Below are 22,181 nucleotides of genomic sequence, written 5' to 3' on the forward strand. Positions count from 1 at the left end.
CCCGTCCCGTCCCGGCTGCCGCGGCCCGAGCGGGGCGCCGCGAGCAAGCAGGAGCGCGGCGAGCTCGAATAGAACGAGAGCCAAGACGCGATGAAGGAGAAGTCCAAAAATGCGGCCAAAACCCGGAGGGAGAAGGAAAATGGCGAGTTCTACGAGCTGGCCAAGCTGCTCCCGCTGCCGTCGGCCATCACCTCGCAGCTGGACAAAGCGTCCATCATCCGCCTCACCACCAGCTACCTGAAGATGCGCGCCGTCTTCCCGGAAGGTGAGGCTGCAGGCGGCCGCGCGGGGAGCGGGGACCCGGCCGCAGGGAGGAGGCTCCGGGGGGCGCGGGCCGGGGCGGCCGCCGGCCGCTGCAGCCGCGTCTCCCGGAGGCCGCGCCGGGGCTGCGGCCGGGCCCGAGCTCGGGGAGAGGGTCGCGGCCGCGACGGGCCGGGCTGGCCGACCACCTCTAGGTCCCGGACAGAGCCGGGAGACCCGAGAGCCGCTGTCCCCTCCTCTCAGCTTCCTCGCTTCCTTTCCTTCCTTCCCACCCAGTTCCTTCTGCTCGCTCTTTCTTCCTCCTCTCTTCTCGCTCTCTTGGCCCACTATAATTTAATTTCCCCCCTTTCTCCCTACTTCTTTCTCGCCCATACTTTGTTTTGTTTGTTTTTGTTTGTTTGTTTCCCTCTCTCCTTTTCTGCTGGCGGAGAACTCGCTGCGCTGCCTTCTCCAAGCGGCTGGTGCGCCGCGGGCCAGCGCTGCGGACCAGCGTCTGTGGGCAGCTGGCCTTCGGACTCGCGTCTCTCCTGCATCTCTTTTCCAACCCGCCTCCCTTTCCTCTGGGAAACAGCGAAATGGACAGGGGAAAAGAAGTCAAAAGTGGTGGGCGGGCCTGAGTGCAGCATTTTAGGATTTAAAGTGGGGTCAGCCAGCAGTTGTCCCTTGCCGCAGCCTTCCTGGGGTTTGCAGGAAACAGCGGCCTGCTGGGCGGACTCTCTCCGCGCTGCCCAGGGTGGCCGGTCGGGCGCCGCAGAGAATCGAGTCTCCCCGGTCTGCGGCGGTCGGAGGGGCTCTGACCGGCTCTGACCCTGTCAGGAAGCACAGGCGCCCAGGCCCGCTGTCTCCAGGCTTTAGGACTGGTAGCGCAGAGCAGGCCTCTTGGAGGGCCAGCGCCGAGGAAGGAGGACAGGGGCTGGGAGGGTCGTTGCTCCGGTGGCGAGCAGGTGTCCCTGGGCCGCAGGGCTCCCCGCCAGTGCTGTTCCCCGCCGGGCGCTGCACCCGGAATCAGCAAGCCCCCTTGGCAGCTGCCACCCGCGAGCCTGTTTTCGCTTTGTCTGAGGCTTAGCTGAAGTTTCCTCCACCACACTGGGGGAGCTCGGCTTCAGTTCTTCGCAGCCGAGGCGCCCGGGGAAGCCCCGGCGGAGCGGGAGCCGTAGCGGGAGCCGCAGGCTGGGCTCTGCGCGGAGAGCTCGGCTCGGGCGCCTGCTGTGCTCCGGCGCCCTGCTGTGCGGAAGCCTCCCGGCTCGGCCCAAGGAACCCCCGGGAATTCTCCCCTTGTTCAGAAAGCTTGGTGCGGTCGCTCCCAGCAGTAAAGGGAAGTTTCAGTGAAAAGTAAAAAAAAAAAAAAAAAAAAAAAAAAAAAAAAAAAAAAAAAAAAAAAACAGAGCTGGGTTTTATAAAGCCAGCTTTTTCTTCGTCTGCTTCCCGCCGGGAAGAGTGCTGCTAGCTGGTGCCCTTAGATCCGCTTGCTACAAAACAGGCGTGTTGATCAGGCCTTCCGCCTCGCGCGGCCATACCGGGTTTTAAAAAATAGAAATCATCAAAAGAGTAAATGACATATTGTGAATGAATTCAAACAAAGCGGAGAGTAGCTGGCGGGGGGGTGGGGGGGGCTGGGGGCAAAGAAGAAGTGGGGACAGTGTGTGCACTGTGCAGCAGCCGTTTAAACCAGCCCGGGCCGGGGGCAGAAGAGGGCCCTGGCTGCGTCCCGGGTCCCTGCAGGAGTCTGTAGGTGCTGCCCCTCAGGAGCTGCCCAATTTAAGGGCCACCTCTGCCTCTCAGAAGGCAACTCTGACGGTTGTGACTCCCTGAAGGGCCCTTTAGCTCGCGAAGGTTTTGGATTGGCGCTGAAATTGCGGGGGCAGCCCTAGGAAAGGGGCAGTGCCCCAACTCTGCCTCCCCTTCCCCACAATGCCCGTGTAGGACGGCAGGCCGAGAAGGGCGGCCTAGGGCCTAGGACTGCCCACCCACTCACTCGCCCTGAGCAGCGACACCTGTTCTCACAGCCCTCCGCTCAGGAGTGGTGGAGCTGAGAGCAAGTACCTCTGCAAAATAGCTTAAGCCCTCCTCCAGAGGCAGTGCTCCCTGGGGTGGATTTAATCTGTTTTGGGGGAACCGGGATAGGCTGAGGACTGCTACACTGAAGCCAAGCTCTCAGGAGCCTTGGTGGCCTGGGCAGTCCTGGATGCGAGCAGGATCTTTAGATCAATTGTCCCAGACAAACCAAAAATATTCTGAGCAAGAACCCCTCTGCCAAATTCAATTTTGCTCTGAGTAAGAGTGCCCAGTGGATGGAGGAGAATCTGGAAGGCCGGCTTGGGACTTTGAGATGCCTCAGATCAGCGTTTGATACCGCCTGCTTTAATAAAGTTCCTCGGTGTGCTGACCTCCGCCCCACACCATTGTTTTCCTTGCTGCTTTTTAACTAATTTTGTTACCGTTATGAATTGAGAACGGCTGCCTAAGAGGAACCCTTCCTAGCTGGGAAAGTGAGGCGGAAGAGGGCAGGCCAGAGGTCCAGCTTACACTGCGGCTCCGAGGCAGGCCAGGCGACACAGGGTGCCTGTGCTCCAACAGCGCGGAGACCACGAGAAAGAGAAAATGGAAGGGTCGGCAGGGCGGGGCAGGGTGGAGGGGGAGAGTCCTGTGCTGGAGAAGCGCCTGTCTTTGCTGAGGTTTCAAGGCTGCGCGTCTCCCCGTCCATTGAGAACAGTTCACAGCATGGTTGTGGATGCAACGGAGGGAAAGCACAGAGGCACCTTGCAGCAAAAATGGAAAGACCATGTCATTGCTGTGCCCAGAAACACTTGGATGGCAAGGAGTGGGGGCATCTCAAGTCTGAAGACCCTCCAGTGTCTACCTGTGTTTTCTTTCCAATACTAAATGATAGGAAAAGCAGACGGACGGTGGGGGGATCCCGGGCAAGGCTGGCTTTGGAACAAGAGCTGGGAAGAGGGGCACACTTAGCGGGTGGGGGGGGTATTGGTAAACAGGGCTGTGGTGTAGCAGCCTGAGCTGTGCTGGGAGACAAGGCCCAGCCTCTGGGGGCTGACCCTGCAGGGGTAGCTAGTGTCCACCTGCCAGCCCGGAGCCCCGCCTGCTGTAGACCCACCAATCCTTCTGTAAAAGAACCCCACTCGGGCTCGAGAGCGAGCGGGTGAGGGTGCCTCCTCTGGGCCCAGCACACCATCCCTTGTAGGAGAGACTGCCCAAGCCACTCTTCTGCCTCTTTTTCCTTTGGGAAGGGGAAAAGGCAGAGGTGCCTTATCCCAGTGTACTTAAGAGAAAACAACACACACACACACACACACACACACACGCATACACACACGAGAGAAGAGGGTGCTCAGGGTCTGAATTGTGCCAACGACTGAATTCTTTGGGGTTTAAACTCAGTTGCGCAACACCCCTCACCTCTCGTCAGACACCAGCAGGGACTGGACTGACTTAGGTCAGGCTTCTTCAGATCAAAATGATTTGATGTCAGAGCTTGGATGAGGACCCTCTAGCCCTGTGCTTATATGGAGTTATGGAATAGACACCTGGAGGCCCTTTGCTCTAGAAAAAGCGAGTACTTTTTAAAAAAAAGACTAACATTTTAAGAATAAAGTAGTTGGTTCTCCTCCTCCTCCTCCTCCTCCTCCTCCTCCTCCTCCTCCTCTTTTTCTTTAGACCCCTTACAAGCTTCTCCCTATCTGTACCGTTGAAGCCTGAGGAGTGCTGCAGACTAAGAAGCTATGAGTGGGAACACAGCTTCCCCCGTGGGCGTGAGCGCTGGGCTCTGCCGTCACTTTCTCCCGTGTGCCCCGAAGGGGTGTGTCCACACTTAATAGGACTAAGTATTTCTTCAGCCTTGAAGGCTGCTGTCTCAGGGGCCTCATGCCCTGGCGTCAGAGTGTGCACTCTAGCCTGTGGTGGGATGCCCAAAGCTTGAAGCCAACGCTTTCCTTCTTGGGGCATCCCTACCCTCTGCCCACCGCTAAACCCATTTCTTGGCCCGCTGATTTGAAATGGGGATGGGTGAGTTTTTCCGGGACCTGGGAGAGAGCAGAAGGACTCTAAGGTAGGGGCACTGGAGAAGCCCAGCTTGTAACAATTTACTGGGATGGGATCTCTTCTCCAAAGAGCCATGTTAGAGAGACTAGCTGTGGTCTCTCCTGGGGAAGCAAGCCCAGGGCCAAACCTCAAGTCCAGCCTGTACACTCCTGCGGAGGCGGCAGCCCTAGGAGTCCCGAGCACCTCCCCCAGGCCCCTTATAGACACTGTGGAGGTGGTGGATTTCGACTGCCCCTGTGGCAGCCTGTGTGCCCTCCGGTGAAGAAAACCCTGCTGCTGGCTCCTCGCGCCCCGTCATTTTTACTGGCAGAATTGGCAATCCTACAGCCTCAGTGGGCAGAACTGGCTTGAAGCTGCCTTCTCCAGGAACACGCTCTCTTCCTCACTCTACAAGAGTCCTATTTGGGGGAGGGGAGGCAGGAGACTCAGAAGAGGAGACAAGGAACTATTTGGTATAGTAAGGGCCTAAGAGCAGGATCACAGTGGTGTTCCCGACCCTGGCTCTCCCTAACTTTAGTTCCAGGACTAAGGTGGTTTAGAGTTGAGAAGGTTAGAAGTCTTGGGATTGACTGAAGATCAAGATTTAGGGGACAGAGGGGGTTGGAAAGCAGAGGAAAGTTCCTAACTGGGTTTTACACTCTCTTCTTTTCGGAAGGCTGGGGGCCTACAGTCCCCTCTACAGAAGGAGGGAGTGTTAACTTCAATAAACTTTCACTAGACCCTGAGAAGGGTCTCCATGTCACCACCTTTTAGATGCAGTATTGAGAGGTGAGAGAGGGGGTGGTGTGGACCACCAGTGTTTTCTCCAGAGCCCAGAACCCTCCTCGCCTGCCTGCCTGGCCAGAAGAATAGTGCTTGCTGGTTCCTTGGTGTGTGGAAACTAGTGTCCTAGAGTGCGAGCCGGCAGCCAGCCTCCCGTGAGAAACTCACTCCCCTCCCGATCTAAATCTCTGTTTTGTGGCCCAGTGTGTGTGGTCTGTGGTTGTACCTGCAATGTCCTAAGCCTGGCTGAGACCCCCATAGTTGCTCATGAGTTGTTTGGTGATCAATTAACCAAAGGCGGAGAGAGGAGGGACCGCATTTAGCTTCTTGATGTCGCTGATCTGCTGGCAAGCAGTACAGAGCCAAGTTCTGACTCCTGGCTGTCGGAGCAGTCATGGGAAATGGGGATATGGGCTTGGCTCCCTCCTCAGGGGTCTCAGCCTTCTGTCTGGGGACTTCCAGCGTGTTCTGTAGAGGGCAGGTGTTGGGGAGCCCAACTTCAAGACTGGGGCCCCCTTCCTAGGGAGAAGCAGGTTTAGGGTCCAGTGAGATGGACCACCACTAACTATGAACTCAGGGGTAGCCCAGCCTAGCCTTCAACTCCACCCTCAACTTCTCAGATAAATGCACAAGCCCCTCGGTGGGTCAGATGAGGGCCACTTATCTCCTGGCTCAGTTTTCAGGGGTGTGCGCATCCCTTCCGTACCAAGGCTCTTCTTTTCATGACAAACCTCACTTTATTCTGTCTCTGAGTTCAGCCCAAAGCATACTTTTACGGGCTGAGTGAAAGACCTCTCCCACTGCGGCTCCTAATGGAACAGCTGGCAGAGCCACTGCCCGGGGATGAGGTGGCTGGCGTGGGGGTGGTGAGTGAAGGGATTGTCCCCCGAAGCCCAGCCACCCCCTGCCAGATCCAAAAGAGGTGCCTTTTTCAAGAAGTTACAGTATAGCAATGTACGGAAACATCCAGGTACTTGAACTATACTGAAAATAGTCCTATGTGCCCAGGGCTCCGAGGTCTTCTAGGAAGCCCGACAGAGATGGGTGGAGATCATTTCCAAACGGGAAGGGTCCCAGAAGACTCTGGGAAGCCAGAAACATTGAAGCTAGGAAGAGGAGAAGGAGGAGGAAGAGGAAGAGGAGGTAGAGGAGGAGGAGGAGGAAGAGGAGGAGGAGGAGGAGGAGGAGGAGGAGGAAGGCAGCTTTGCACTAGAGGGTCAAGGACCGGGCCAGAGCACTGTCCCAATGCAGGAAGGACGGAGGGGAGAGCAGGGGCTAGCTGTCCATTTTCAGAAACTAGGTTTCTGGGATTCTTACTATATTCCTTCTTCTCGGTGAACATTGGGAGCTTTACACCTTGGTTCTTTCCATGGCTGTTTCAGTGGGTTTAAAGGCCTGAGGCACCAGCTTACCTCCCCACAAAAATCTAGCCTAAAGCAAATGGGGGGGGGGGGGGCTTCTGTGGGATGCTTAGAGGGAAGCTGAATCAGAACCACCGTTGCTCATGGGCGGAGGCCTCGAGGGCCCCGGATGAGCTGGGCTTCAGGAGCACTGGGGTCATGTGTCTCTCTGGTAAGACCGGGGTGGGAGTAGAGAGAACCCACCCTCTGTTCCAGATTCCAGAGGTTTCCTGGAAGCCTGTCCTGGACCTCAGGGTAGGCTTTCTATTCCCTAGGTTGGAGGCCCAGCGGCCACGCGCTGTCAGTGACACTTAGGGAACTGTTCATGTGGAGGGGTTTTGCAGCCACACATTTGCTAAGCTGGCCAGGGTGCCTGCCCAGAGTGTCCTTATCAAGCGGCCCCTGACCTGTGACCCCACACATAAGGCACACAGTGGAGATTTGGCCGAGCCTGCAGTTCCACAAAGGACGCTGCTGGGTCCACACTCAACCAGGCAGAGCTGCCAGCCTAGCGCTCCGGGTTTGGGGCGAGGGTGAGGGCTCTGCCCTTGGGGTGGGCAGAGGAAATCCTCTGCCAGGGTCAAGGGTCACAGCGGCCAGTCCTGGGTTAGGGAGACTGGCTCTCCTTCCCCAGGTGCACTCTGGGATGGAAGGGGGTTTGAGGAATCCGGGTAGTGGAGGAGATGGGGAGGGCTCCTGACTGTGACGAGGCCCTGGAAAGCCAGCGAGGTGAGCCTGGGGCTCCGTGCTCCCGGAGAAGCCGTCACGGGTCAGCGTACTCATGATCTTGGCTGCTGCGCGCTGGGAAGAGGACGGCCGCGCAGGTCCTGGGGGAGTATTTACGGTCAAGTCGATACCCTGTTCGGCCCGGGATGGCCGATTTCAAGGCAGATTAGATTACTTTGTGGCGTTTCGAATAAACGGCAATTTCAGAGCCACAGGCACGTGAGCGGCCCTCGGGAGCTGCGGCCTCGGCAGCCTTGGGCAGCGACGTGGGGACCCCAGTTCAAGTCACCCGCCGGCTTTGAGTTTTTGTTTTATGTCTGCGTGTGTGTGTGTGTGTGTGTGTGTGTGTGTGTGTGTGTGTGTTTCTTTCTTTTTCTTTTTTCTTTTTTGAGACACGGTTTCTCTGTAGCCCTGGTTGTCTGAACTCACTCTTAGGCCATCCTGGTCTCGAACTCAGAGACCCTCTTGCCTCTGCTTCCCGCCCCTGTGCTAGGATTAAAGGGGTGCTACACCTTTGGCTGTGGGGTTTGGGTTTTTAGGACCTGGTCAGGGGTGAGCGAGGACGGCGGCGGCGGGGTGCGCGGGGTGCGCGGGCTGCGGGGCTGCGCGTGCCTGGAGCGCTGCGGTTGATGTTTGCCCTGTTCCCCGTCCCAGGTCTAGGAGACGCGTGGGGACAGCCGAGCCGAGCGGGGCCGCTGGACAGCGTGGCCAAAGAGCTGGGATCCCATCTGCTGCAGGTAGGGCCGCGGGGAGGGAGGGTCGCGGCCGCCGGGGTCCCGCGGGGAGGGGCCCCGCGGTGTGGGCCGCCCCGGGGCGCGCCGAGCGCCGACTCCGCCTCACCCCCCGCGCCCAGCGCCCCGCAGGGGTCACGGAGGGACCCCCGAGGTCTGCGGCTGTCACCCGCAACCCGGACGCGGAAGGCCGCCCTGACGCCACCTCTGCGGCCTCCCAGGCTGCCGCTGTCCCGGCGGCCTCGGAGGCCACTGCCGCAGCGGCGGGGCCGGGGTCGGCGCCGCCTCCCTCCCCTCCCAGAACCCCCACTCGCGTCGTCGTTCGTCCCCGAAGAATGCCCGCTGGCGGCCAGTGTGCACTTCCTGCCTCTGTTTGGGGTTTTCTTTAATTAAAAAAAAAAAAAAATCGTCGCGAACCCTGGGTGTCGCCTAGGACCTGCGCGCCCCGGGCAGGAGGAAAACGGGGGCGGCGGTGCCGGGGCGCTCGCGGAGCCACCTGTTTCCAACCTCGGCACCGGCCGAGGCGCGAAGGTGGGGAAAGCCACCGCCCGCAGCCGGCTTCGTGGGTGACCCCGCGGGGGTGACACGCGTTTGTTGGTGCTGTGTGTTTGCACGTTTTTAAAGCTCCTGCTGGCAACTTTCATTCTTTAATCGCAACTTCTAAACCTCCTCGCATTTCCTTAGTGCAGTGGGAGACCACTTTGGTGTTTCTTAAATGAATTTGGAGTCCAGCATTCAGATCAAAATGTTAGAAATGGATTTTTAGTTTTCACATCCAGACTGTCGCCGTTTCCTTTAGGAAAAAACTACGGCGCTGAGTTAAAACTAGATGTTTTTAAGGTGATTCTGCCCTTGGCATGATGAAGGTAACGACAGGCTCGGCGGCGGCGGAGAATTTGGGTAGCGAACTATATGAGCAGCAGCGCGTTAAACATAGCTTCAGATCTCCATTCTTTTCATCATCCCCAACCCTTTAAAGGAGTGGGTTTTTTTTTTTTTTAAAGAAACCCAACAGTAATCTGGTTTCAATTACATGCTGTAAAGATAGAATTTGTAGCCAGAAATTGATTTGGGCTGTTTTTATGGGTGCACCATTGTGAGCTGTACGGGGTTCCTACCAACTTTATTGCCCCCTTTTTTGGTTCCTGATCTTAAAATATGAATGAGTAAATACAGTATAGTTTCTTTTTTCAAAAAGTATTCAGTCTTTTCGTCCTTGGCGCGGCAGTTGTTACTCTTGTCTGAATCACTTTTTACACTCTCACGTTATTTCTGGAAGGTTAGCCAACTCGACAGAAATCAGAATTTCATTGGAGCCGTTTTCATTTCTCAGAAGTCGATACTTTTTTCTCCTTGACTTTAGCAAAGGTCATTTGATCTCTCAGTCTAAATGCTTGATTCTGTAGACACAGTCTGGTAGAATAATTGAACATTTTGTTTTATTTTCTAGGGAATGGCAGTGGTAGGAATTTATTATTCAAACGGTACTTAGGGGTAACTAGAAAACTGTGGCGAATAAAGTGCCGGTCCTAGTGGTGTAAGCGACTGCCAATTCCTACATTAAGTAGCCTGTGGGGCAGTAGAGACTCCCCCAAGAACCATACAACTCCGGATTCGGATTCGTTCTAAGTGCTAAAATAAGCCCAAACAATCAATCCGGGATGGCCAGGCGAGCGGTCGGGACTTCTCAAATGTTTTGCGGCTCTGTGATCTGGGTGAAGCATTGTTTTAAAGGGCTCTGAAAGCACTTGGGAGCGGGCTTGGGAGGTGGCACTTGCTACCCGCCGTCCTGTGTCCCTGGGCTGTTAGTGTCTGTATGGAGGCAAAGCAAGCGAACACTCTCCCCCCAAAGCAACAACCCAGCCCTCCTCACTTTAGTCAAGTCCTCCAGCCCAGAGCTGGGTTCTGGCTGCGGTCTAACTGCTGTCTCTCCCCCGCGCTTTCTCTTACAGACTCTGGATGGATTTGTTTTTGTGGTGGCCTCTGATGGCAAAATCATGTACATATCTGAGACGGCGTCTGTTCATTTAGGCTTGTCCCAGGTAGGTACTGCCCAAGTCCATGAACCATCGAGATACTAAATGTCAACAGTCCCAACACCTCTGCCCAACCTGTTTGAGGTCTATTTGAGGATGTATGAGCGTCAGTCAGAATTTTTTTTTTTTTTTTTTTTTTTTTTTGAGATTAATGTCGGTATATTTCACTGTGGTCAGCCCTGTTCTGGGATTTTGTCGGATTCCTTTGTCATGTGAGGTGGCATGGAAAAGAGCTTTCCCAAGGGGAACCGTCTGTCTGTGCTCATGGTCTGCATGTGCACTGGGGAGGCTGGGAGGGAGGGCTACACTCAGGGGTTGGTCCCTTGGAATTCAGGGTTATTTTCCTGAGGGTTTTTTTTTTCCAGTTCAGTGGCTGTTTCAGTAAGCATTTTATATGCTGTGATAGAAAGTCATAAAATTCAGCTCACTACTGTTTGCAAGGTCCTGCTTTCTTTAGAGCTTTTCCAGGGTACAATTCCTTAGAAGAAGAGGTGGGCTCAGCTTGTCTGTCCCCAGAGAGTTGGCAGAGGCTACAGGCGCATGCTGTCAGGGAGAGGCTGGGGTGCCACTGCTGTCCACGTCACTCACGGCTGCTGGTGTCACATTTTAAACCGTTGTTCTCTGCTCGGTTTTCTGTGTGTATGTAGCGTGTCCTCCACTCCACCCCTCCGCGGTCTCACACCTGCCAACATCTTCCCCACATTCCTGTCTTTCTTGTTTTGTTTTTGTGACCCACTGAGTTTTCTGTGAGTGCTGGCTTGAAGCTACTCCCTGGAGCCTGGTGGACTCACCAGTGAGCAGCAGTGAGGGCCTGGCCCTCCAAGCCCCACCCACGCTGGACCCCAGCCTGACTGTGCAGGCAGACCCTGCTCTGGGCCTTCTGCAGCAGCAAGCACAGCTGCTGGACGCTCAGGATCACAGCGCTGGGTCATCCAGAGGATGGGTTTGCCCCTCTTCTTCTGCCTCTTGCTCCCTTTCCACTCCCCCTTTCTCAGTGCTCCAGAGCTCAGAGGCGGTGGTGGAGGCGTCCTGTTTGGGGCTGTAAGTCAGTGTTGCCACGAGTCTGCGCAGCCAGCACCTCCCAGTGCAAAGAGCAGCTTCTCGGAGAAGGCTGAGAGGAGCATTTCTCTGTGGCTATAAACATGAACTTTTTGGAAGGTCACAGTTTTTATGTTTCTCTATGTTACGAGCTGTCAGCGTAACCGAGTGTGGAAGGCACTAGAATTCGTGGTGAATACAGAGAACAGGCTTTCAGAGATGACACCCGAGCACTATGAACTGGGGGCTTTTTCCTGTAATTAAGCAAAAATGAAGCTTTCTTGTTGAAAGGCAAAATCACCAAATTTGGAAACCCATTTGTGGTGTAGTATTTTTGTTTTTCCTCCAGGCAACACATTTGAAAACATTTGTCACCAGTATGTAACCTCCTCTTGTGCCATCCTTTCTCCTGTCCAGGTGGGTTCCTGCCTCTGTGTTGCTCAAGCAGAGAAGTGAATTGTACATTACAGTTGGTTGGAGGCTTCTTTTCCTTCAACCATCCCTCCTCCTTACCTCCCTCCCTTTTGCCCTCCCTCCTCCTTTTTCCTGTCTACCTCCTCCTCTCTTCTTCCAAAAAAAAAAAAAAAAAAAAGACCAGCTCTTCAGAATACAGTTTAATAAGGCTTAACTCTACTTGTCTCATAGGATTGGCACACTTTTAAGACTGGAAATACTGTTGGCAACATGACATTTACTAGTCCATAGGGCTGGGACAGAGCTCAGAGGTAGAGTGCTGACTGCACCAAGACCCCAGGTTCAATCCCCAAAACAGGAAAGAAGAGGGAAGGAAGGGAGGGAGAGAGACTGTGTCTATTTTCCTTGTGGTTATTTTTCTATGAATTTCTAGATCAGCCCCTTTAGCTGTATGCAGACTAGTTTATTCTCTTGACTTGATCTGTGGTCAAATGAACTTGGTCAGATTATTTCTTATCATTTGTAAAATCGCCGATAGTCCAAAAACTACGCCATAAACATGACAAAACATTCCATGCCCTTTTAGACTCACCGGTCAGCAACCTGTCAATCATAAAATCACGATTATTGAATATGAAACTTAGATCTGAGCTCCCTAGCGGTCAAAACAAAAAGGGGGATCAGTTATAGAGCTGTCATTGCCTGCTTGGACAGGCACTTCATGTCCCGGAACCATCATTTAAATACTAATGTGAGGCCCCTGACCCTCTCTCGAGCACAGATTGAACAGCCTCTTGTGATTTACCAGCGGCTTCATTTGAACTCTGGTGTGGAGCCTTTGGAGGGCACCTGTTCAGACGGGCAGGTTATCTGGAATGCGTTGGCACAGCCTAGGCCCCGGGGGAATCCTAGCCAGCAGCCAGCTCCTCAGGTCGTTTTTTCTCTTTTCATGTGGGAATAGGATGGATTGACTATGGAGACTAATTAAGAATGAGCAAAGTTTGGGCGAGGTGGCCAGTGCTTGTCCTCTCCTGATTAACTCTGCAGAGGGAAACTAGGCAACCTCACGAGCTGTGTCTCACATTTCCTTTTGATCAGGCCCAGAAATAAAACTTGGTAGCATCACTTTTGAAAGGAGAGAGGGACCGTGTGCTTCTATGTTGCAGGAAGGCTGAAGGGTGATTCCTTCTGATTCTGCATCCCCTGAAGAAAGCACAGTTTAAGCAGAGGGAAGCCAAACCATTGTGTACACCTGGTTTCTTCCCACTCCTAAGTGAGGCTATGAGCCCGAGTCAGCAGCTCTGACCGCTGCTGCTGCTGCTGCTGCTGCTGCTGCTGCTCCTTGACCCTGAGCCCCTTGTGTCTGGGCATCCCTGGTAAATGTTTAAATAAACAACAACAAATCTTACCGCAAACGCACCTCCTCCTCATGACTAATGCCACAGAGGGAAAGCCAGGCAGATCTGCAGTGTTTGTTTTCTTCTTTTTTATTGTCTTCTTTACTTAAACTGTAGAGAGAGGGATTTAATGAGATATCAAGCCAACTGCTCTGTTTTGCATGCTGGGCTGTGGTGGGGCACAGCTTTAATCCCAGCCCTGAGGCAGAGGCAGGCAAGTCTCTGAGTTCTAGGCCAGCCTGGTCCAGGACAGCCAGGCTACACAGAGAAACCCTGTCTCAAAAAAAAAAAAAAAAAACCCAAAACTTACCAATAACAACAACAGAACAGGTTTGTACCCTTGAGGTTATCTCTGTAATTAGCAAATGTGAGGCCAAGATGACAAATATTCATGCTGTGAAATGTATTTGAAGATGGTTCTTAGACAAGATCACTGGAGATGAAAGTGTTGGAGAAGGGGTAGAGTTCCACAGTTGGTGTGTGGCGTGAGGCTGGGCTTTGCTCCCCGGGACAGAAAATAACCTAAAGTAACGCTGGGAAGACCTTTTGGAGTAAGCCTGGTGCTTTCTGCCGAACGACGGGCCGCCCTTTCTGGCTTCTGGCTGCGTGGTGCCGTGCTCGGTTCACAGGACCCCCAGGTTACACTCAGCAAGAGCAGATCCTGGGGAGCGCACGCCGCTCTTAGCCGTGGCTGTGTAAACCCTCACAGGAAGGGGTTGCTCCATCAGAGTCATCTATTTGAGGTGGAAACAATCCCTCGTGTGTAATAAACCCATCTTCACTTAAGGGCCATTATTACATTTTAAAAATAAATGCCGGAATAAGAAATCTATTTCTCAGGGCAGAATTTTACTTTTTGATTAGTAAACTCCTGTCAAACTCTGGTTTAAAAACAACAGAACGAATTATGGGCTGTGACTTGTGTCCCCAGCCCAGCTCCACAAGTGGGGAAACAGAGTCTCTTTAGTTCCCAAAAGTCACGTCAGTGTTTGTGCTCAGACATAGAACACATGGATGTGCTTAATGTATCTGTATGGATATTTGGGGAGAACTCTTTATCCATAACATTTGCTAAAGAAATCTTCCCCTTCTTTCATATTGTTAATATAATCATCTTACTCATATTTGATGAAGGGAAAATAGAATTGTATACATCTTTTAAGTATCCATATGTTTAAATCTAATGAAGTTATGTTATACAATTCTAGGTAACTAATACTCATGTTCAAAGACATGCAAACATATCTGAAATGGCTACTTATGGTACACATAAAGAAAAATGCAATAAATGAGAAGGATGCCAGAAACTGGCCAATAAAAATAGCAGCGGTGCCACTCAGTGGCAGGAGGCAGAAGCCTTTCGTTTGTTTACATAACTTGAACCCTTGAAGCCCCAACCATCTTCATTTCAAATGTGTCATCTGCTGTACTCTGCAAAACGCCAGGCAGAAACGTGCACATTTCCCAGGGGCCGGTGACTCTGCCTTTCCACACAGAATCTGTCCCTTTAGTGTCAAATTTATCATCTCAGCTTTCTGAGAAGGATGAAACCATTTGGCAAAGCATTAAAAAGCTCTTAGCGGGAACGCCGTTGATTTTGCACTCAGCAGGGTTTTGCAGACTCTAAAACGGCGCGTTGGAGCTCTGTTTTAATAAGGCGTGAGACCCGGGGAGTGTCCTGGAGACAAACACTTACCTGTCTTTTGGGGGCTGAGGTGGCATAGCTGCATTTCTCTCCGTATTTAAAAGCATGAATACATATATAAATACAGGAAACACAACATCAACCATAATTTTGAGTTAAGGTCAGCACGGTTATGTATTACTCCATATTTTTTCTTTGAAGACATTTCCATTGTTTGAAGGTTATCTGGCTTCCTAGACAATCCCATTTGTTTTATGATGGACCCTAGAGCTCAAAAAGAAGAAAGAAAGAGAAAGAAAGAAAGAAAGAAAGAAAGAAAGAAAGAAAGAAAGAAAGAAAGAAAGAAAACAAGCCAAGTTCTTCATCCCAGACCTTGGCTTGCCTGAACTCCCACCTGTCATACAGGAGCTTTGAAACCAGCAGGAGCAGTTTAACTAAAAGGCCAGTTGTTCTGTGCCACAGAGACAAACTCTCTGAAGATGTTTGTCACAGAGACGTCACTTGAGTCTGACTTTTTCCAACAGAACTTCAACCGAGACAAAATGCTCACTTCCAAAAAAAAAAAAAAAAAAATGCGAGTAGGGGAGAAATAACTAGACAATAGAAAATCCATTCCGCCTCGGTTCGTTTTGTTTTTAAAATAAAGCAGAGAACCTAGGGGGGTGGGAGTGGACATGGGGGCTGCTGGAGGGAGGGAAGGAAGGAAAACCAGAAGGAGCCAATGTTTCAGCTGTTGGCTGGGACATTGCCATTGCCCTGCAGTGAATCCCCCCCGCCGGAGGCCTTCAGAGAAAGGTGATGTTCCCACCTCAAACAGCTGGCTTCAAGGTGGCTGGTTTTACAGACCTTTTAGGGATTAACAAGAATGTTGTGCAAGAAAAATGATTCCTTTTTATTTTTTTATTATATTACTTTTATAAAATCATCTGGCCAGGAAGGTGGTTCAGGAGTGAGGGTGCTTGCCACCAAAGCTGGTGGCCTCAATCTTCAGTCAAGTTCAATTTCTAGAACCCATACAGTGGAAGGAGAGAGCCAGACCCAACAGGTTGCCCTCTGACCTCCACATGTGTATGCCTCTCCCCAATGCACACGCACACACATGACACATACGAACACACAAATGCACAGCTAGCCATTAATCCAAAAGAATGGAAACACGTTTTTGAAGTTGTGTGCTGTTTGCACACAGGCAGCTGATCACCGGAGCTGGTTGTGGAGCCTCGGGTTTGGAATATGGGTTAGGTAGATGGCAGGAGCCGTTTTGTGCTTGGGTCCCCATTGCCCTTTGTAGAATACTGGAAAAGACTCCACACACGATGGAGAAAATAGGATGGTGGAGGCTGCTTGGGGGCAAGACTTAGACTGCCGTCTGTGTCAAGAGGAGAAGTAGCTCTCTGGTCTTGACAGACTGGGAGAGCTGGCTAAGCAGGGCGGGGAAGCAGGGCGGGGAAGCAGGGCCTGCCTCTCCTCTGCTTTGTGGCCTCGGCAAAAGCTGGGGTGGAGGCTAATGGGAAGCTGCGGGTGCGGGGAAGCAGCTCCCTAAGCTGCTCCTGAGGTGGCCCAGTCAGGGCCACCCCTGGACAGGTGATCCTGTGACCCACAGCAGCCAGCGCCAGCTGGGTGCTCAGGAGTGTCTGAGGTGAGGGACGGCAGCACCACACGGCCTGTCTCGGCCGTCTTGATCCACCCACTGCTGGGCAGGGCTGAGAAGTTCTGCCATCTGACGGCACCTTGCATGTGTGCTTTGAGCTTCTCCCCACACTGGCTGGGCTTTGAGGCTCGATGGCTCTGACGGAATCAATTCCACCACTCCTGGGCCACCTAGGAACATTAGGTGTGCTGCCTCCGTGTGCTGCTTGGTATCCCTCAACTCTTGACTGTATTTCTAAGAGCCGCCAGCAGTGCCCAGGAGGCTGTACCAGGGCCCTTGTCCAGCAAGGATGCTGCCTAGGCCCTGCTGGGGAGCTCCCTGTGGGGCGTGTGTGGGAGCCGGTGAGGTCTGAATGCTCAGATAGTGACCTCAGGAAGTAACTGCTGCTTCCTGTGGCCAAGGCCCCACCCCCTCAGGTCACAGGTCATGCAGAGGGACCCAGCCACACCCTGGGTGGGTCCGAAGCGTAAGCACAGTCAGTTTGGACTGGGAAGGTCAGAGACACATTCCTGGCAACACCAGGAAGCTCTGGCAATGCCTGGGGCATGGTTCAGTGCTGACACAGAAGGGGCCTTTGTCTGAGTGGCATGGCAGGCTTGCTCTGTGGTTCTCAGCTGGCCAGCCTCTGAGTGGACATGGCTCTCCTGGTGGCAGGAAGGCTCTCGGCAGCTGGTCTCCAGCTGGCCATTCCCCGTACACAGCACGCAAGTGACTGACATGAAGGCCAGAGCCCCAGCTTGAGAGTTTTGAGATGTTCCCTGTCTGGAGGGCACAGCCCAGGCCTCTGTCCACGGCCGCCACCTCCACCCTTCAGCTTGTCCTCCGTCCTGTGCGTCTCTTCTGCTTAGGACCCTCTGGAAGCTCAAGCCCATTGCTCTTGGCTTTTTCAGGGGGTGGGGCGGGGGCACAGTTCAGAGCTCTTTGCATCTGGCCAAGGTGTGAGCTTTAAGAAGGGGCCAGAGTCCTGTCCCTGTCCCCGTGAGCCTTAGCACCCTGACCTGTCCTTGCCTCTTGCGCCCGCGCTGACCCTCCCCTCCCCTGGCAGGTGGAGCTCACGGGGAACAGCATCTACGAGTACATTCACCCTTCGGACCATGACGAGATGACAGCAGTCCTCACGGCCCAGCCTCCGCTCCGCCATCACCTGCTGCAGGGTCTGTCCTCCGAGGCACAGGGAGCCGGCGTGGGCCACGGCCACTCTCTTCCCCTACCCTCAGGGTTTGCTTCCCACACGCAGCACCCGAGCAGTGTTCGGGCCTCGTGCTGCCTGCTCGCAGTGGCATGGAGCAAGCCCAAGGCTTTGTTTGCGCCAGCCGAGGGCTCTTCCCCGTTTGCGGTGCCAGTTCTGCCATCCCTGTTATGCGCTGTAAGCTATTCAGCCTCGGGTCACAGGCTGCTGCTTCAGAACCCCAGGGCGGCCCGTCCTGAGGCTGGACCTGCTGCTTCTGAGGATGGAGCCTGGGATTGGAGAATTCAAGACAGCAGGGGAAATTATGTCTGTGTAATTTAGGTGCAATTTAGCGTTTCCTTTGCATGTGGCCGGGGACTTTCTTTTTTAAATGATTCATTTATTACTTACAGAGCCTTCTGCCTGCATGTGTGCCTACACACCAGATCTCACTACAGACGGTTGTGAGCCACCATGTGGGTGCTGGGAAGTGAACTCAGGACCTTTAGGAAGAACAGTGTTCTTAACCTCTGAGCCTTCTCTCCAGCCCAGAGGCTTTCAACCATGATGGGGTCATTTGAAGCCTGGCTTTGCTGTCGCTGACATTACAGATATTTAAAACCATCTATGTGGTGGATACTTGGAAACTTTCTGAGTGATGAGGCCCACGACTGAATCTTAATTTAACACAGTAGATAGATAGTTATATTCATATTGCCATGCTTAAATATTTTGGCATTCTTTACCCACATAGCTGGTTTCTTTTGTAATCTGTTTTATGCATTTGGAAGTATTCTGAGCAGGGACTTTAGGTTGTGTGCCATGGCACAGATTGGCACAGAAGCCCTGGGCATCACACACACGCCTCCTTAAATTACAATCATAATGAGTGCTAGGAAGACACACGGCGAATTCCGGAGGCCCAGGCCTTTCAACTGCCCCCGGCAGCCCCATGAGGGATGCCCCATGACTAATGCACCCTGTGCACCTAGGGCTACAGTTCCCTGCTTGGCCAAACTTTCCCTCTGTGAGGGCTGAAAAGGGAGCGGATAAACCATCTGCTGACGGTTCAGCAGGGAAGGGCTGAGTCGGAAGGGGGAGCCCTGCATGGATAAAGACTTGGGAAAGGGTGTTGCAAAATGACCACCACCTTACCGAGCTATGGTGTCCCAGCACCCACCATGTAGCTGGCAAGATGTGAACATGCCTGGTTCCCCTGCCAGGGACAGGCGCTCTGTGATTGGCATTGGGTATCTGCTTCCTTGAAGGAAGTTAGATGTTTCCGGGCCTTTCCAGTAGTCCCCCTGGCTCCCAGTCCCTCTCTGGCATGCGAGAAGGAAGGTCCAATTCTTTCAGGCTGACCCCACTGGTTTCCAAGGTTCTTGCTATGGCCATGCTTTTCTTCAAAGTTTTGGAAACTGTACAGGATGGATAAGGTCTCTTTCCCTGCCCACTCAGACTTGGGTTGTTGGCAGAGCTCTCGCAGGGTCTGTCTGGCCTTGGTGAGGGAGCAACTGGCTGCTATGTCTGCCCTGGGGGTTTGCTGGTGCAAGGTGGGAGGCTGGGGGAAAGCAGTCGGGACAATTCCTGTCTCATGGTGCCTCTGCTTTCAGAGTACGAGATAGAGAGGTCTTTCTTTCTTCGAATGAAGTGCGTCTTGGCAAAACGAAATGCAGGCCTGACATGCAGTGGATACAAGGTACGCTGGGCTCCTGGTGGGAGTGGCCGGGCCTTCACTGGGTAGCTTATATTCTGCTTCAAGTGGGAACACTCCAGGCAGGAGAGAGGGTGGGGGAGTCTGCGTCACCTCTGCCAGGACAGAAGTCTTGAGCAAGGCTCAGGGTGGATCACGAGTCCAAAGACCTGGCGCTTTAGACAGAGGTTCCAGGCTGGCTGGATTTCCTCACGTAAGACTGGGATTGTGGCGGCTTAGCATGGACTATTGTCCCTGCAGCCCTGTTCCACTTTGCAAGCCACAGGCCAGCATCGCTGGGCTCTCCCTGGGCTTGCTGAGCATGCGGCCCCATTCCTGGGCAGGGTTCCAGAGCAGCCTGGAGCAGCTGCCTCACAGAGATGCTGCTCTTACCTCTGGAGTGTTCACGTGAATCCGGTCCCTACGATGGCATTTCACAGTGATCGCCGAGGCCCTCCCAGGTGCCAGGCGGTGCCCTGTCTGTGCCACCTCATCCGGTTGGCCATCCTGGCCCTCTGAAGGGAGTAACGCTGGCCTTGGGGGGCAAAGGGAGAAGGGACAACGTGCCGAGCTGAGCAGCACAGCTGCGGCTTCTTGCCCAGCCTGTGGTTGAACTTCTGTGCTAGATATGGCCACCTGCTGAGGGTAATTCCAGTGTCTAGGTGTGTATCAGCACATGACTAGTTGGCAATACTGCGCCTCAGTGTTAGAGACAATAGTTTCCAGGTGGGAGGGCGGGTTGGGGACCACCAGGCAAGACCCTTCCCTGGCTTCCTCACCCTCTCCCAGGAGCCCCCTGTGCTGGGGCATGGTGCCAGGAGCTGTGCAGCTGGGTGGCCACCCTTTGTGCTTGCTCCTTGGAAAAGGAGGGCCGTGGTTTCGGGGTGCTATGAGGCCTTTTGGAATGCCCCTTTCAGCCCAGCATCTTCAGCTGCCTGCTTTTTCAGCCAGTGAACCCTTCCTTTGACCGTGGCCTTAATCCCATGCATTACTTTTCTATTTTGTAGTTACTTTTTGCACAGCTGGGATTAAAGCTAGAGCCTCAAACACGCCAGGCAAACACTCTAAGACCAAGCTCTCCCAGTGCTTGGGAGGCAGAGGCAGAAGGGTAAGGTCAAGGTCATACTCCATTAGGTTGTGAGTTTAAGCTGGCCCAGGCTACAGAACCTGGTACAAGTGTGTGGGGGTGAGAGGGGAGGGGGGGAGACAGAGAGCTAAGGGTGCAGATGGCCACTGGCATAACAGTCGTGGTTCTTGCAGGAGTGTTGAAATGGCAAACACACTGACCCATGGGTGGAAGGTGGTTCTGGTGCCTCCAAGTGCCTCACGTGCCCTGGGAACTATGCGGTCTCTCCGGCATGGCTTTGCTCTCTAACTGTTGCCTGGAGAGACTGCACAGGACTGGTGGTCCAAACTCAGTACCGTTTATCAAAACCTGAATTGTGAACAAATTAAAAGTTAACATATTGGCCTGGAGAGGTGGCTCGGCTGAACGAGACCTCGCCTGCAAGCATAGACATCTGAGTTTGGACCCCAGCCAAAAATAGTTGAAATAAATAAAAATTATACTGAAGGAATTGTTAATTTCCTGGAGTGATAAGAGTGTATTGGGTGATAGAAACGTCAAGTTTACCCCATGAAGCTGGAAAGCATTTGCAGGAGGGCAGCTGGTCCCCTAGCTTTATTTGCTGTGCTCTCGAGTTTACGTCCAGCTGTGTCACTGAGCCTGAGTCTGTGGCTTCCCTCCTGCCACCTGGCCAGATGAGAAGCCATTGTTTCTGACAGTGTTTCCTAAGAGAGACATAGATCCTTCCTCCTGAGCAGGGAATCGGGCTTTTATCGGCGTGCTGATTTTATAGTTCCACAATAACTGGACTGAGGAATGCTCTCGCGTTTGAATAAAAACAACCAAGCCGAGCACAGTGGTGCCACTGAGCGTGCGCCCTCCTTCCCAGGTTATCCACTGCAGCGGCTACCTGAAGATCAGGCAGTATGTGCTGGACATGGCCCTGTACGACTCCTGCTACCAGATAGTGGGGCTGGTGGCCGTGGGCCAGTCGCTGCCGCCCAGCGCTGTCACGGAGCTCAAGCTGCACAGCAACATGTTCATGTTCAGGGCGAGCCTCGACCTGAAGCTCATATTCCTGGACTCCAGGTGAGCGCCCCTCACCGTCACCACGCGGTGCCCAGTGGTGGGAACTCATCCTCACGAGTGAGGAAAACTATAACAAGAAGAAAGACCTACCAAAGGTGTGGGTTAGCGAGGGGGTTAGCCGTGAAGGGAAGGAACTCACGGCGGAATCACGATGCAAGGGCTTTTAGTTACCTAACATCCCAGTCACCTTACAAGTTTGTGATGAGAATACATGCTATGATGAGAGAGGGCCCTTCCTCCCTCTCTCCGTCCCTTCCTTTCTTCTTTCCTTCCTTCCTCCACTCCTCCTCTCTCTTTCTTTTGAGACAGGGTCTCATGTAGCCCAGGCTGGCCTCAAATTCACTATTTACCTGAGGATGACCTTGATCCCGCTGCCTCTTCCTCCGTTGCGCTAGGATGGCGGGCACCTACCTACCGTCAATCTTGTCCTCTGTTTGTCTTCTCTGAAAGCCCATAACTTGGGTTCTCCCTCATCTTTCCTCCACACTGGCAGGACTTGAAACAAAAGATCTTCCAGTCTGAACATTGGGTGAAGTTCCTACCTCTGTGATGGCCACAAAAGTCAGTGGTGGGGAGGCTTGACCCCAGCTTGCGGGTACCTTGTCAGTGTCTAGGCTGGGGGAGGGAGGGTGAAGGCGCAGAGACACCGCTTTTGCTTCAGGAGGCCTTGCTGGAGCAGCTTCTGACCTTACCCAGAGTGCGTCAGGTCTCCAGTTAGATGTTTTTATCTATTTTGTTGCCCTGGCTGTCCTTTAGACCAGGCTAGCCTCGAACTCACAGAGGTCTGCCTGCCTCTGCCTCCCAAGCGCCGGGACTAAAAGCATGCACCACCACACCTGGCCTTGGAAGTTTACTATTTGATAGCTGGTAGCTATGTTTCATGGGACACCTGAAGTGTTTTGATACTGGTGTGCCACACATTCTGGAATGATCTGGTCTCCACAGATGTTGAGGCCTCAGCTGGTGCTGGCTTCTCCCACTGCCTTTTAGGAAAAACTCTGTCAGCCATGTTTACCCCTTGATACTTGAAGAGGAAAGTAGACAACAG

General features: G+C 53.4%; 1 protein-coding gene across 1 annotated transcript in view; it reads left to right on the forward strand.

Moving 5' to 3' along the window:
- The first annotated feature begins 90 nt into the window (after positions 1 to 90).
- Sim2 (SIM bHLH transcription factor 2) overlaps positions 91 to 22,181 on the forward strand; it is a 30,822-nt gene continuing 8,731 nt past the window's right edge. The window contains exons 1-6 of the mRNA XM_055615003.1: positions 91 to 265; positions 7,860 to 7,942; positions 9,889 to 9,978; positions 17,163 to 17,271; positions 18,899 to 18,984; positions 20,934 to 21,133. Of these exons, the coding sequence (XP_055470978.1) occupies positions 91 to 265; positions 7,860 to 7,942; positions 9,889 to 9,978; positions 17,163 to 17,271; positions 18,899 to 18,984; positions 20,934 to 21,133 (743 nt within the window). The remainder of the gene's footprint in view (positions 266 to 7,859; positions 7,943 to 9,888; positions 9,979 to 17,162; positions 17,272 to 18,898; positions 18,985 to 20,933; positions 21,134 to 22,181) is intronic.

Source organism: Psammomys obesus, unplaced genomic scaffold (genome assembly GCF_907164565.1).
Source record: "Psammomys obesus unplaced genomic scaffold, mPsaObe1.curated_primary_1811, whole genome shotgun sequence".
Lineage (NCBI taxonomy): Eukaryota > Metazoa > Chordata > Mammalia > Rodentia > Muridae > Psammomys > Psammomys obesus.